At 34.3% G+C, this 15,400-nt stretch overlaps 1 protein-coding gene across 1 annotated transcript in view; it reads right to left on the reverse strand.

The window, feature by feature from the left end:
• The window catches only part of CNTN6 (contactin 6), a 237,857-nt gene that overhangs the window by 83,005 nt on the left and 139,452 nt on the right, over nucleotides 1-15,400 (reverse strand). Inside the window, 2 exon segments of the mRNA XM_060308373.1 lie at nucleotides 8,771-8,873; nucleotides 11,139-11,342. Coding sequence (XP_060164356.1) covers nucleotides 8,771-8,873; nucleotides 11,139-11,342 — 307 coding nt within the window.

Below are 15,400 nucleotides of genomic sequence, written 5' to 3' on the forward strand. Positions count from 1 at the left end.
TATGATAAATATCTACTAATCAATACTGATATAAATAAAGGATTGGATAAATTAATAAATGAGGGAGAAGTGAAAAATCTCCAATGAGGAAGAATTCCAAATAAATTACATAGATTAGAGGAGGTGTAGCATGACTCCCTACTCATTAGGTGTGGACAGCACATATTAACCTCCTTCCAAAGACTCAAATGTAAAGAGAGAAAAATGAGTACGTTTATGGTGGAGAATCCTGACAAAACTGCTTCCACCAGGTGATGAAGGGCAGCATCAGTAGCCATAGATCATTGTGATAGAGAGTAACCTTAATATGATGTGCGAAAATGGCACCTTACCTTTGTAGTCTTCTTACCCAAGACCCATAATCTCAGACTAATTATAAGAAAAATAGTAGACAAATTCTAATAGAGGGCCATCCTACAATAAAACTGACCACCACTCCTCAAAACTGTCAGGGTCATCAAAAACAAGAAAAGTCTGAGTCACTGTTACAGCCAAGAAGAGCCTAGGGAGACAAGAAAACTCAATGTGGTATATTGGATGGAATCTTGGAATAAAAAAAGGACATCAGGTAAAAAAAAAAACAACAAAGAAATTTGAGTAAATTATGGACTTCAGTTAATTAAAATGTATTCATGTTGGTTCATTAATTGTAACAAAGGTACCATCTTAGTGTAAGATGTTAATAATAGGGGAAACTGTGTGTGGCATTATATGGGATCTCACTATACCATCTGCTCAATTTTTCTGTTCTAAAACTGTTATTTCAAAAGTATTAATTTTGAAAAAAAAAAGAAGTATTGATGAGATGGGAGAAAAGGAAGCAAGAATCTTCTATTTCTAAGAGATACGAAGGACCCCTTCAATAACAGTCTAACATTAGTTCTACCAAGTGAATTGAGAGTGACAGTCTCCAGTCTCAATTTAACAAGGAGTAACCTGGGAAAAGATAATCCGGAAAGCTCCCAGAGTGACTATCCTTGAATCTTCCTTCATTGAAAGTTTGTAAGGAAAGAGCAGATCCCAGGAAAAATGTGTGATCACATATTGTTACACCAATCCTATTTTCAGTAGCCTGCAAACTCCCTGGGGCCTTTATATCATCTTTATTTCCCCAGGGCCTAGCCTAGCATCTGCTGCCAGGAGAATTCCTTTTGACTAAATGAAGGAATAAAGGAATTAATTATTGAATGAGGTATTTAATGCATATTTGCTAAGTTAATAGATACTGGAGCTTAATTTGCCAAATGAATAAATGAGGGAATGTCAATAATCCTTATAAAGATTAAACACATTATTTAGAAATGGTAAATCCATTGTTCTGAGCAAGTCCTTGAGGATTGTGTTAGCACAGAAATAGAATGCAGAAACCCCTTCTGTCCCTCCTGTGTATTCCTTTTTACCTCCTCAGCCAAAGCAGCACTGACAATGACCACAATTAATAAAATTGTTATAATTTATTGATTGCCTATTATAAGCCAGGACTCTGGTAGGAAAGTTTAATAGTATTTCCAGTCCTTATATCAATCCTATTCTCTCTGTCATCTATCTATCTATCCATCTATCTATCTAGTTTTTACCTTTGTTTTACAGATAAGAAAACTGATCATAGCGGCCCAGCTATTGACAGGGAATTTGAGAATTTAAACCCTGATCTCTTTGAATTCAAAGTCTATACTCTTTCCAGAACACAATGTTGCCTTGAAATGTTAGTAAATCTGCTGATAAATCTTTCAGCCCCAGGGTGAGTGTGTGTGTGACTGTGTTTTTGTTGAGGGGTTACTATCTTTCAATTTTTCAAAGATTGGCTTGAACATTTGTCAGTTCTCAGATTTGCATGGACTTTACCATACTATTTTATGCCAAGCAATATAAGATCATGATAAAAAAGCAAAGCAGTTAGTGAGAACCTAATGAGTAGGCTTCAGTATACATTGTGGGGCAAACGGGACAAGCTATGTTAGGAAAATAGTCTGCCCTCTATCCATTCAACTCAATGAGGAAAATAAAAAAGCTAAACTGCTTATTAGACATTCAAATGGGACAATTTTAAGATATCTCTCTGACTTTTTTTTTAAACCAAGTGTTAAAAGTCTGAAAATTTTGAATGTACCTAGTTTGATTTTAAAATACTACTGTCATCTTGAGTGTCTTGAGCAACCTTTCTGTGGTATGATCTGCAATGATGTCCATATGTGTAAAAAGAGAAGCAAAATCAAATAGCTGCTCTGTCATCTGAAAGTTCTGGAATAGATAATAGATCAAAACATCTTGGTGAGACTTCAGATTTATTGCTTGACATTAATAGTCAAGCTGAGTATCTTTTTCTTCATAAATTAGAAAAAAATAAATAAGATATACATATATAAAGGGCTTTCCTGGTGGTGCAGTGGTTGAGAGTCCACCTGCCGATGCAGGGGACACGGGTTCGTGCCCCGGTCCGGGAAGATCCCACATGCCGTGGAGCGGCTAGGCCCTTGAGCCGTGGTCGCTGAGCCTGCGCGTCCGGAGGCTGTGCTCCGCAACGGGAGACGCCACAACAGTGAGAGGCCCGCGTATCAAAAAAAAAAAAAAAAAAAAGATATACATGTATACATAAATATAGTCCTCTGTGTGAAGGCTCCAGAACACATAGGAACATTTAATGCAGCGACTAATTTCATTTACATTCCAGAGCATTGACAGCAAAGTCACTAAATTAAGATTCACACACAAAAAAGAAAAGAAAAGTAAATATGTTTGGTTGTTTACAAGAGTGGTAGGAGAGTTATGAGGGCTATCAGTTTAACTTCTTTACTAAGAGCAAAGGCCTATATTTTCTTGAGAAGAGACACACAGATTTATAAGTCAATCATATTACATTTGCATAGCACCTATCCAAGGAGTTTCTTGGGTGTTTCACAATACAATTAATTTGCAGCTTAGATAATTAAGAGTCTGCCATGTTAAACAAATGAGACAAAAGTGAGAGTTGAAAGCTGTGATCATGTCAGCTCTGAAACTCCAACATAGAAAGTGAGTTGCATGTCCCCAAAGTCATAGTAATTAAAGTTCAAGCAGGTATCTGAAGTTTTGTCTTAATTATTCTATACTCACATTAGCCTGTGGTGGTTTGAGATGTTTAAGGTCTATGAGTAAACACTCTAGCCAGCCTTCTATAGACCTCACTCTATACTCCCTGCCTGCATGATTGCAGCAGACTCCTAGGTTGATTGGCATGTTTTCTGTGCTCTCCCTAATCACCTACCCCAGATTTTTATAAATGGTAGATAGTACCATCATTGCATACAAACCAGTGGGTTGTATGCTCCACAATGGCCCTGATTGACTTTTAGAAACACTTTTTTCTTCTCATTCAAAAGCAACTTGAATTTTGAAAAGGTTATCTTTGAATCATTAAAAAAAAATTAATGTATAAAATTGAACTTACTTTTTTGCTGAATTATTAGTAATTACAGAGAATCTAAATGGGAAATACATCCAGAATTTCATTCCCCAAATAACATCTTTTTACCATTTTGCTGAAATGTTTCAAGCCTTTTTTAAGGAAAACACTTACAGAACTGAGGGCTAACTACATCTGCACATGGGGAATTAATTCGTATATTAAAAGGATAATTTGATGTAAATATCAAACAGCTATGAGCATGAGTTTTGAAGTCAGAATCAGTGATATTTAGATTTGAATCCCAGATTTACAACTTATGTTTATCAAGTCATTTCATTTCTCTAAACTTCACCTTATTTACCTTCACAATTAGCCTTAAAAAATACCTGGGTTTTAGAGATGTGGGATTAACTGGAACTGTATTTACCCTACTGGGAACAATTAGAAAACTGGACAAATATAGTGGGAAACAAACCTGATTCCAGAGATGTAACAATGGGTAGCACAAAACTGTGATCCCTAAAGGAGGGGAAATGTATGAAGTAAACCATTGGAATCCCTGATTTTCGACCTGTAGGCACTTTCCAGAACACGGAATCAGGAAGCAAAAATAAATAGGACAAGACTGCATCCCCGAGTTGAGTAGACACAGGTGACTGAAGTGGCTGGGATTGCAAAGCAAACTATCAGAGAGGATGAGACTAGAAAAAGAAAGTGCTCCAAAAATCTACGTAAGAGTGTCACATGAGGCTGGGCAAAGAACAAATTTTAGAGCTCAAACAGGGCTAGAAGATGTTAGAGTTCCACCAAGCCCGAGAAGAGAGACTTAGCAAACATTTAGAGCATTCAATTGGGAGATGCATCTTAGAAGTAAACAGGCCTTAGACTAACATCTACTCTATATCTACCCAAGGAAGCTTAATAATAAGCTATAGAAAGATGAGATTCATCATAACTTAACTTCTATCAATAAAATCCAATACTTGAAATAAATATACCACAATACAGCATTCAATAACCCAACATTTATCATGTCTCTAATTCAATCTAAATTACTAGATAAACTAAAAAGCATAAAAAATAGGAATCATGATAAGAAGAAAAAACAGTCAACAGAAACAGATTCGTAAATTACAGAGATTGTAGAATTAGCTAACAAGGACATTCATACCATCAATAGGGCTCCTGAGTGATAGCTGGGGGTTACAAGTAAAGAAACTGCAAACCTCAGTCTTTAATTAAGAAAGAGTCTCTAGGGAAACCCAAAGACAAGAGGAAAAACAAAAACAATGGAGGAAATTTTAGCCTCTGACACCACAACTACAGCAAACAGTAAACACAGCCTAACTCTGTGCCAAATAAACATAAAAATTTACACCAAAATCTAGTGTAAAATCACTTCTTTTTACCTGTTACATCATATCTAGGTTTCAGCAACAACAAAAAATATATAAAAGGCCCATTGACAAGTACAAATGCAGAGACAAAGCAAGCATTGGAACCAGACTCAAATATGGCAAATATTTTTAAAGTATCAGACTGGGAATTTGAAATTTCTAAGATTAATATGTTAAGGGCTCTAATGGAAAAAGCAGACAACATGCACGAACAGATGATTAATGTAGCAGAAAAAAAGGAGATTCTAAGAAAGTGTCTGGGGGATGGTGGTGTGATTAATTGGGAGATTGGGATTGACATATATACACTAATATGTATAAAATGGATAACTAATAAGAACCTGCTGTATAAAAAAATAAATAAAATTCTAAAATTCAAAAAAAAATTATAGACATAAAAACACTAATACAAATGAGAATGTCTTTGATAGGCTCACCAGTGGGCTGAATGTGATGAAGGAAAGAGTAAGTAAACTAGAAGAAATATCAATAGAAACTTCCCAAACTAAAATATGAAGAGAAAAACAAACAAACAAACAAACAACAGCAGCAAAAGAATGGAATATCCAAGAACTGGGGGCAATTACAAACGGTGCAACAGATGTCTAATGGGAATACCAGAAGGAGAACAAAGAGGGAAATGAACAGAATAAATATTTGAAATAACAATGACTGGAAATCTTCCAAAATTAATGACAGCCACCAAACGGTAGACCCAGGAAGCTCAGAGAACAACAAGCAAGATAAATTCCAAAATAATCTACCCATTCAAGAGAAAGAATGTTCCCAGGGATAAAGGGAATTATTTCCTAATTACTTAGAATGTATTTCCACAAATATTTAATGAAAACTAGTCAGTATTTCAGGAACTGTCGTAGGTCCTAAAAATAAAAAAACTAAATAAGATGTGGCATTGACCTGTGTTATTTTTTCTTTTTTTGTTCCTCTTTCCTATTCACCTATCCACCTACTGATTTCCTTACTCCCTCCCTTCCTACTTTCCCTCCTTTCTCTTATTAACTAAAATATTTAAACCTTAGTTTCATGAATGTGTAGTTTATAGCATAAATAGTAGTCAGTAGTTAGCAAAAGTGTTTAGAAACATTGTTAATAAGAAAAAGAACTTTGATTCTATTCTTCACTGAACCAATTAGCTTGTTTCAGTTTGGGGTTTATCGAACTTATTACAGAGAAGTGCAGTACCTCAGAAAGTGAACAAGTAGATTTAAAAGGATTTATACAAAGCAGTCCCAACATTTGGAAAAAAACAAAAACAAAATCAAGTGCTGAACAGCAATATTTTTATAAAGAGCTGTCAGAGAACATGATTATAATTATCATTCAATAGTTTGTAAAATGCTTGGCAATAAATCTGCAAATAGAGATTTATAATTTAAAAAGTGGTTTGATTTTGTTCTTTTCAGATTGTTATTAATTAATTGTTATGTAATTAATTGTCTAGGGAGTGCATTGTTTTTATGTTTGTTAATGTTGCAAATTTTAAAAAGTCAGTAAAGTATTTGGTAAATGTCAAATTTTTTAATGGACTAGCAAGCTTCTTCAGTATGTTTGCAATGTTTCAACTATAGTGCAACTTGTTTTCTGAAAACTATTGGCGAGCATATATAAAAAGTCTTTTTGTTAGTAGCTAAAATTTGTATAATATTTTCCAAAGTATACAAAGCATTTTCATACACATTCTGTTCATTTGAAGAAATGAGAACTAGATCTGCACTTCAGTTACACAGAATATATGTTTCTTATACATGACATTTTAACACTATCTCTTTGACCCTGTGGATGCTTTGGACTTTCCATTTTAACCCCTAGGCACTTCAATTCCATATTAATAATTTAATAAATATAATTTCAACATTAATTTTGGCAGGTAAAGTGTTTTTAAGCATACTCCATTAAATCAATTATTTCCTTGACAATTTTCTATGAGGTGCAATTAAGTAATTCTCATCATTTTCCCATTCTTCCTTAATTTTATTTCATGTGCAGTAGTTCCTTTAGGTATAAACTTAACAATGAATGTATACTTTACCATTCAGGGGTTTTTTTTGTACATACACATCGGACTTGCCATGTTTTTACATGTATTATCCACTCTCATCTTCAAAACAAACACAGGAGACAGGTATCATTATAACATTTTTTGGGTGAGAATCTGGGAATTCATAAAGCTTAAGCAGCATGTTTGCTGATGGTCAGACAACTCTTGAGAAAATTGGGAATTCAATCTGCCTCCTCTGACTTGGAGAGCAGTTATCTTAACCATTTACTCCAAAGTTTCTAAGTTCAGAACTTCAAATCAGGTGGGACTAAATCTGAATCGCCCTCTCTTTCTTATCAGAAGCATAAAATTGAACAGGTTACTTGTACAATCTGAGCCTCATTTTACTCATATATAATAAAAATATTATGTACCCTGCATAATTATGAGGATTATGTATGTCATATAAATTCTTAGTTATAAATGATTAACAAATGAAATTTATTTACATGAGATTCTTGAGAACCAGCCTCAATCCTTTTCAGTTATTTATTATATGAGTATTTTTTAAGTTACAGGAATCCATATTTCCTGATGCCAAACATGATAGAATAAACTATTAATATTATTTTCAGATACTGTCTTTCATTGGTTTTCTTTTTAAATTAATCAACTAATTGTCAAAGTATTTTGCTGACATTTTGTGTTTTTTGTATACTTTATTTTCTGAGAAAGCTTGAAAATGGTGAAAGTTCATCATGTCTTAAAAGGCAGGCAAACAAAAATGGACAAAGCCTCAATTTGTCACTTTTTAAAGAATGATTTAATCAGTCAATTATTTATTGGACAATACTGTGGGACCAGTATTGTATAAAAATTAAATATGGTCTCTTAAATATATGAAAAATCGATAACCTGAGAAATTTAAAGAGCTACAAGATTTCATATATAGAAAGGAACCTAAAAGATGTAGTAACCAGCATTATTTGGATTACTCAGTATATTTACTTAATAACAAGATGAAGACTTTTAAGGATGTTTTCCATAGTTTGGAATGTAAGTCACTATTTCTGAATGTGAGGCCCACATTACAAATAGACTCTGGATTTATAAGTAAGCCCTGAAATGTGGTAGTGAGAGTCAAGTCCTTTACTCTTCAAAGTATGTTCTGTAGACAAGAAGAATCACTATTACCTCGGAGCCTGTTAGATATGGAGCAATCAGACATCACCCCAGATCTACAGAATTTCAACTTAACTGTGCCCCCAGATAATTCATATGTGCATCAGTGTTTTAAAATGGCAAATCTGATCTATCTGTCACTTTGTTACTTCATTCTGGTGTTTATGGGCATAAAAATAAAATTTGAATATTGCCAAAAAGCAAAGAAATGTTCTCAATATTCCATGCACAAAAGCAGATATTTGGCTGGCTTCAAAGCTTTCCAAACCTACTGCTGATAAACACTTATCTGAGTAAAATAAAATGCCTCCACTGCCAGGACAGGTTTGGCTCAATTCTAATTATCCACTATGAACAATGGTTTTTAATTAGTCTTATTTTGGACACTAGCAGTGCAGGTTTTTCATTTACAAGAGTCGCTGATTAATTAAGCAAGGAGACACTCCAGGCAATATATTTCTGGATGTAGGATGAGATGGAGTGAAGGATACGTCGAAAGTTTAGTGACCTGCTCACCGTCTTATACAAGCTCACTTATTCCTTTGCAGTGTGCTGCCTAAACGGGTTTCATTGTGCTCAAACTCAAGTAAATATCGGCTTATTTGGGGAAATTGCCACCCCAATCACTTTCAGAGTATTAGGCATGCTTATTTAAAGTCCAATCAGAAAGTTCCACTTTTGCCCAGCATTTAAAGTCTATTTGCTAATTTACCTTAGAGCAGCATTTGAATACCAAAATACTCATTTGTTTTAATTAAAACAACCAGGAAACAAAACAAAACAAAACAAAACAAAACAAAACCTTACTTTCCAAGGGCAAAGCATTCCAGTTTTATAGATGAATCCTTTGCAGCTTGAATAGTTTCAGGAAAATGCACTTCAATCTTTGGTTCATATTCCCCCATCACACCTGTTAAATACCAAAAGAGCTAGCAGCATTTCTAGAGAATAGAAGTTTCCTATGAAGCAAATGCTTTATTTACCAAAATCTGATTATTCTGTTGTTCAATTAACAATATTTTTCTATACTATAATGAGTGACAGAGGGCAAGGAAACCTCATGATGCTATTTAAGGAATTAGTTTGTTCCTCTCTCCCCTAAAAAATAAATATTTAAGGTATATCAAAGTATCAGAATAGAGGCATTCCAAATTTCCCTATATTCCACAACAGCATCTTAAAAAGAATTAGTATTTCCAATTAAGAACTGAATATGCCCAGCTTTAAAATGCTTCTGAGTTATCGAGCAAGTTTCTTCTCTAGAGATTTCTTGGATCTTTCACCCATTCACAGAACTCATGGGTCAGATCTGCTTAGGAATAAAGAAGTTTTTAGCTAACACTGTGTAATAGATCTGATACAGCACCTCAATCCAAAATATCAGTACTTTTGCAGCAAAACCTTTGAAGTAAGTAGTTGGGATAAATAAAGACATAAATATTCTTATGTCAGTTTATTAAGGTTTTGCCACTAAATGAGTTTACTGTACCCTTATAAAAATTTATTTTAATAATTTAAAAATTTTCAAAAGGAATTATGGATACGGGCTAAGATAAGACTAAGACAATAGTCTAAGGTATTGTAAATATGCTAGCTACCAGAAGAGTTGGAAAAAGTAGAAATGTATCTCCAGGCTATCCTCATTAACTTGATTAATTTAATCAACAACAAACTGTTGTTTAAAATGTTTAAATTTCTTTAAAACATCTTTAAAAATGTTGAATTTCTTTTATTTTTACTTATATACCAAACACCAGAATAATACATTCCTAACATAAATGATGTATTGGTGGCCAGTACAAGTGCACAAAAAAGTGAAATTTACAAAATACATATAAAATGAAAATACCTCATTTTTAAGACCTTAATCATTCCAAACATTCAAAGAGGCTCTGGTTGAGGAGGTCAAGAGTATTACTTCATTCAACTAAACTGGTAAACTTTATGTTTTCTATTTCTTTGACATCTGATATTTCTTGAGTGACTACTTTTAGAAGAGTTTTTTTTTTTTTTATTATGTATGATGCTTCTGGTCATTTTTTACCATAAATGTGTTGAAAAGAATAGAGGAGATGGAAGAATGAAGGAATTAAGAAGAGATAAAGAGGAAACTAAGGGTAGATGGGGGAAGAAAGGAAAATATGGTAGTGTTTCTATGCATATTAGTGGCTCATGAGCTCTTGCAATCATGAAGAGAGTACTCACTGAAGGGGAGAAATTGGACTTATGAATAAATCTAGTCGTTGCTGAATTCTGAATTAAGACCGTGAAAATATATTTGAATGGTTAGTGATTATAAAAGCTCTGTCATAAGTACTCCCTCTAAGGAGCTAGTTCCATGATTCTTTAGCCATCATTAACATTGTATTCCTGCTTTTCTTAAGCTCCTTAGAGAGGAGAAAAACTCTATGCAGTGTTACACTTCAAGTCCAGAATCTGATCACAAAATGCATCAACAGATTTTCCATCTTTACATTTCCCACTGTGAATATGTAATTAAAGAATCAACTAGAGGATTTTTCTACTTCAGTGACTTCCTTAGGTTTTCTAACTCTCTAAATCTTGTACAAGCTTGACTAAACTACAAAACTCATCAAAGACCAATCTGAATTATGTTCCTTGGAGGAATATAATTAGTATGAATCTTGTGTTTCATTTTTCTTTGGAATGCTCATAATTAATGTTGACTTGTTTTACTTTCCTTGGATCTGAATCGTTTACCTGCCTTGCCAACCAGGAAAATAAGGGGTGAACAAAAGATACAAATACGGAAAAGAAGGAGACATTAAAGAGAAGCTGTGTCATATGTCCATTGAAAATATATTAATTCAATCAATAAGTTTGGCAGCACCCACACATGTCTACACACCTGCCTACTCTCCCAAACAAACATTGTTTTTTTAAACAAAATACTTCTTAAGCAAAGAAAAGATGATCTGTTCCAATGCCAGAGAAGAAATGGCACAGTATACCCAGAATCATCTATACTGTGCTATGTGGATAAATTATATAGTTTTCTATTATTTTTTGTGATTTTCATCATATTGTGAATTAAACCTCACCTCATAGATGATATGGCTCCACTAAACCAGAGGGAAGCAGAAAGCTCTACAGATCTCCCCAGGCTTCAAGATCCACAGATAAAGTATATCCCTAAGATAACTCATCATCTTACCATCAGTACGCTGCACTAATGGAGTGGGTGGTCCTTGAACACTTCGCTGGGCTTCTTTGTTTGTTATGTAGCAAGTGTAGTTGCCAACATCTGATGGCTCCACTTTGGCAATGTACAGGTTTCCTGTCTCTTGTGAGACAAACCGCCTGTTGTCCTCTTGGACATATAAGGGGTTATCATTGAAAGTCCATGCATAAGATAAACCTAGAAAACAGAAAAAATAAGTATTATCCTTACTGTATTCATTCTTACCTGAAAGTTCTGTGCCCTACTTCTCCATAAGTAGAATACAATTTTACCCCTGTTTGTCCAGTTTATGCCTGTTGTCCTGCTGTAATTGTCATATTCCCTTATAGTTAAATATATCCCAATTTGGATGATATAGTCTCCCTATCCATCACTAGCTTTCTGTAATTAAGGATGTGGTGATAAGATGTCAAGGGAATAAGTGAATGAACTTATTAAGAAAAGCTATAAGATATAAAATACTAAGGACTCAAAATACACACTGAATTTCTCCAGCAATGCTTGTGTTGAAGCAGTGTTTCTCAATTTGCAGTCAGAAGGATGCCCGCATTAATCATGTTTAGGTGTACTTGCTAAAAATTTAACTTCAGGGTGTAAGTTCAAGGACTCTACCACTGATCTTGGAATTCATTCATTCCATCATTCAATCATCACATAATTTCTGAACACCTATTTTGTGACAATTTTCGGACTTAGAATACAGCAAAGTAAAACCTATGCCGTATAAAGCTTAACCAGTTAAACTAGTTACAACTAGTGTGGATAATGTCAATGTGGGATGATATGTGCTTTGACAGAAGCATTGTAGGGAGCCCATAGAAGGACGCTAGAATGATCTGTGGTCAGAAAATTCTTCTGAAAAGAAGTCCATGTTAGGGACTTCCCTGGCGGTCCAGTGGTTAGGACATTGCCTTCCAATGCAGAGGGTACGGGTTCGATCCCTGGTCAGGAAGCTAAGATCCCACATGCCTTGCGGTCAAAGGACCAAAACATAAAAGCAGAAGCAATGTTGTAACAGGTTCAATATAGACTTTAAAAATGGTCCATTCATCTGTCGATGAATGGCACAAGGAGATCAGCTCAGTGTCCACCTAGAGGGGTGGGATAGGGAGGGCGGGAGGGAGACGCAAGAGGGAGGGGATATGGGGATAAATGTATATGTATAGCTGATTCACTTTGTTATACAGCAGAAACTAACACACCATTGTACAGCAATTATACTCCAATAAAGATGTTAAAAAAAATGGTGCACGTTAAAAATATCTTCTAAAAAAAATTTCCATGTTCAAACCAGAAGGATGATTGGGAGCTATCCAAGCAGCAGATGAGCAGCCAGACATTGCTCAGAGAATAAAAGCTTGAAGATGAAAAAGAACATATCAGTTTTGCTGAACATCAATCAATCTATCTCTGGAAATCTTATATATAAATATGAATATAAATATATAGAGACATATATAATTGATATAATGAACATACTATAAAATCCACAGATCCTAAGTGTTCAGTCCAATTACTTTTAACAATCTAAACCCTAGGAAACCACCAACCCCAAATAAAATATGGAACATTTCCATCTCTTCAGAAATTTTCTTATGTCCCTTCTGGTCAATCTCTACCATTGTAACAACTACCTGATTTCTATCATCATAGATTATTTCTGCCAGTATTGGAATTTCATAAAAATGTAATCAAAGCGAATGTACTTTTTTTTTTCAATTTTTATTTTATATTGGAGTATAGTTGATTAACAATGTCGTGTTAGTTTCAGGTGTGCAGCAAAGTGATTCAGTTATGCATATACATGTAGCTATTCTTTTCAAATTCTTTTCTCATTTAGGTTATTACAGAGTATTGAGCAGAGCTCCCTGTGCTATACAGTAGGTCCTTGTTGGTTATCAATTTTAAATATAGCAGTGTGTACATGTCAATCCCAAACTCCCAATATACTGTTTTGTGTCTGGTTTCTTGAACATATTTTAAGGTTCCCCTATGTAGCTGTGACTACCAGTACTTCTTTCCTTTTTATTGCTGAGTGGGATTCCATTCTATGAATATACCAAAATGTGTTTGGCTGCTTTCTTCTTGAAAAACATATGAATTATTTCCATCTCGGGACCATTGTATATTAGGTTGAAATAAACGTTCTTTTCTAAAACTATCTGTGGACTTTTCATTTTTCTTCGTTAAGTTCTTAGGAGTGAGCCATAGGATAGATGCATGTTTTACTTTATAAAAAACTACAGAAGAACTTTCCAAAGTTGTATCGGTTGATATCTCCATCAGCAATATATGAAAGTTAGAGTTGTTCTAAATTTTTGCAAAAAATACATGTTGTCATTTTTTATTTTAGCCAGATATCTTTGAGCAAAGGAAAATATTCTCATGGATTAAGGTTTTATAAGTGTGGTACTATATGAAGGTTAAAAAGTATACGTATTGTGGAAACTAGGTAGAACTGAACTTATGTCTAGGAAAGTGGAAGAATATAAATGGTTCAAAAATGACCCCTCCCCCCAATAAGTGGAAGGTATAGGTGCTGGGGGTGAAAAGGGGGATATACTAGTTATGGTTAAAATATCTTCACCTGTAGATGAATTTGGACATCACACGCTTAGAAATCACAGCTCATAGGAGAGCACCTGAAGCAACTAGGGGCCTCTTGTCCAGACAGAAGTTGCAGGTCATATCTGTTATCTGCACTTATATTAAAACTGGTGCAGAAGCAAGACATGGTAGAGACCAAAAAAAAAGGCTAATTATTTCTGGTGTGATCTAGCAGTCTTTTCCAGATAGAAGCAGACCACCTGAAACATTCTTCACTAGTCGTACTGATTTAAAATTGTCTAAAGGATGAGGAAACAATACAGATTGACAGCTATTCTGACCTTAAACGTGATCCATATAGAAAAACTTTTGAGAAATTGGGAATATGGGAATTTTGCCATCTTTATCATCCCTTTCACCAAGATAAAAAGACGTAAAGCGTTAACAATACACTTAGGGAACCAGATTATTAAAAGAATATAAGAAAGGAGGATAGGAAGGAGAAAGAAGAAAAGAGTGGGTGTAACAAGAAAACAGACTAATAGTGAGGAGGAACTAAATCAAATCAAATCATCTATTATATGTTAAATTATATATATTCTATATAATAGTATATTAAATTCTGACAACAATTCATAAATGATTTCAACAAAAATAAATTCATCTATACAACCAGAACTCTGATATCATTCTCAGGAGTGAAGAAGATATAAGGGAAATATATGACACAGGGGAAGAACAGCAACAAAAATGTCACTAAAGTATGAAATGTGCAAATGCACAAAGTGGCATTAAACCTATAAAAGTGGTGTTCAGGAAGACAAAAATTCAAGACGCATCATTATATGAAAAGCATGTTGTAAATCAAGATGTTCAGTATGATCCCATTAAGAGTTATGTATCTGTGTGTGAGAACTTGTGTGTATATGTATGTATGTGTGTGTTCACATAAATTATTAAATTAAGAAACCTAAGAATCTATATAGCGGTTTTCTCAGGGTAAGGAGAAGGAATACCATAGGTTTTCACTCTCTGCATAATGTGTTTTGCCATATTCGAGTTTTTAATTACTATGTAATATTTGTGTAAATGGGAAAAAGAAGCAACGGGATGAAAATAGTATCAGGAAAGCTAAACACTAGAATGAAGCAGTGTTTTTACAACTTATAAGTTTTTATGACTTATAAAAAATATGATGGATAATATTTTTTATTCTTACTCTGAACCGTTAAGACTGGAGTATTATGTTTTATTCAGAGCACATTAGGAAGCTTGTTAACGTACAGATAGCTAATCCTCCTCCTAGCGATTTGATTTACTAATATCTGAGTAAAATACCATGGAATCTGTTTTCAACACCCTACAAATGTCTCGTGGTTGAACTGTAATATTATGTTCAGAGCACCCGCTATTGAGAGGGAATTAAAAATCTCAAGTATATCAAGAGAGAGAGAAGCAAAACATAGCAAAGGCCAGAAGTTAGGACACCAAAGAAAGTGATAATTGACCCTTGAGGGGGAAAATGGGAAGAATAATTGAACTGCCTTCATAGGTCGAATTGCTGTCGTGTTCATAAAGGGCGAAATGAAGCCCTCTCTATTGATATCCAGAAGGCAAAAGTAGAACTTGTGGCTGTTGAAGGTTACAGAATGCTGTTTGACTATATTAAGATACAGTGAAGACCAGTC

Source organism: Globicephala melas, chromosome 11, assembly GCF_963455315.2.
Source record: "Globicephala melas chromosome 11, mGloMel1.2, whole genome shotgun sequence".
NCBI lineage: Eukaryota > Metazoa > Chordata > Mammalia > Artiodactyla > Delphinidae > Globicephala > Globicephala melas.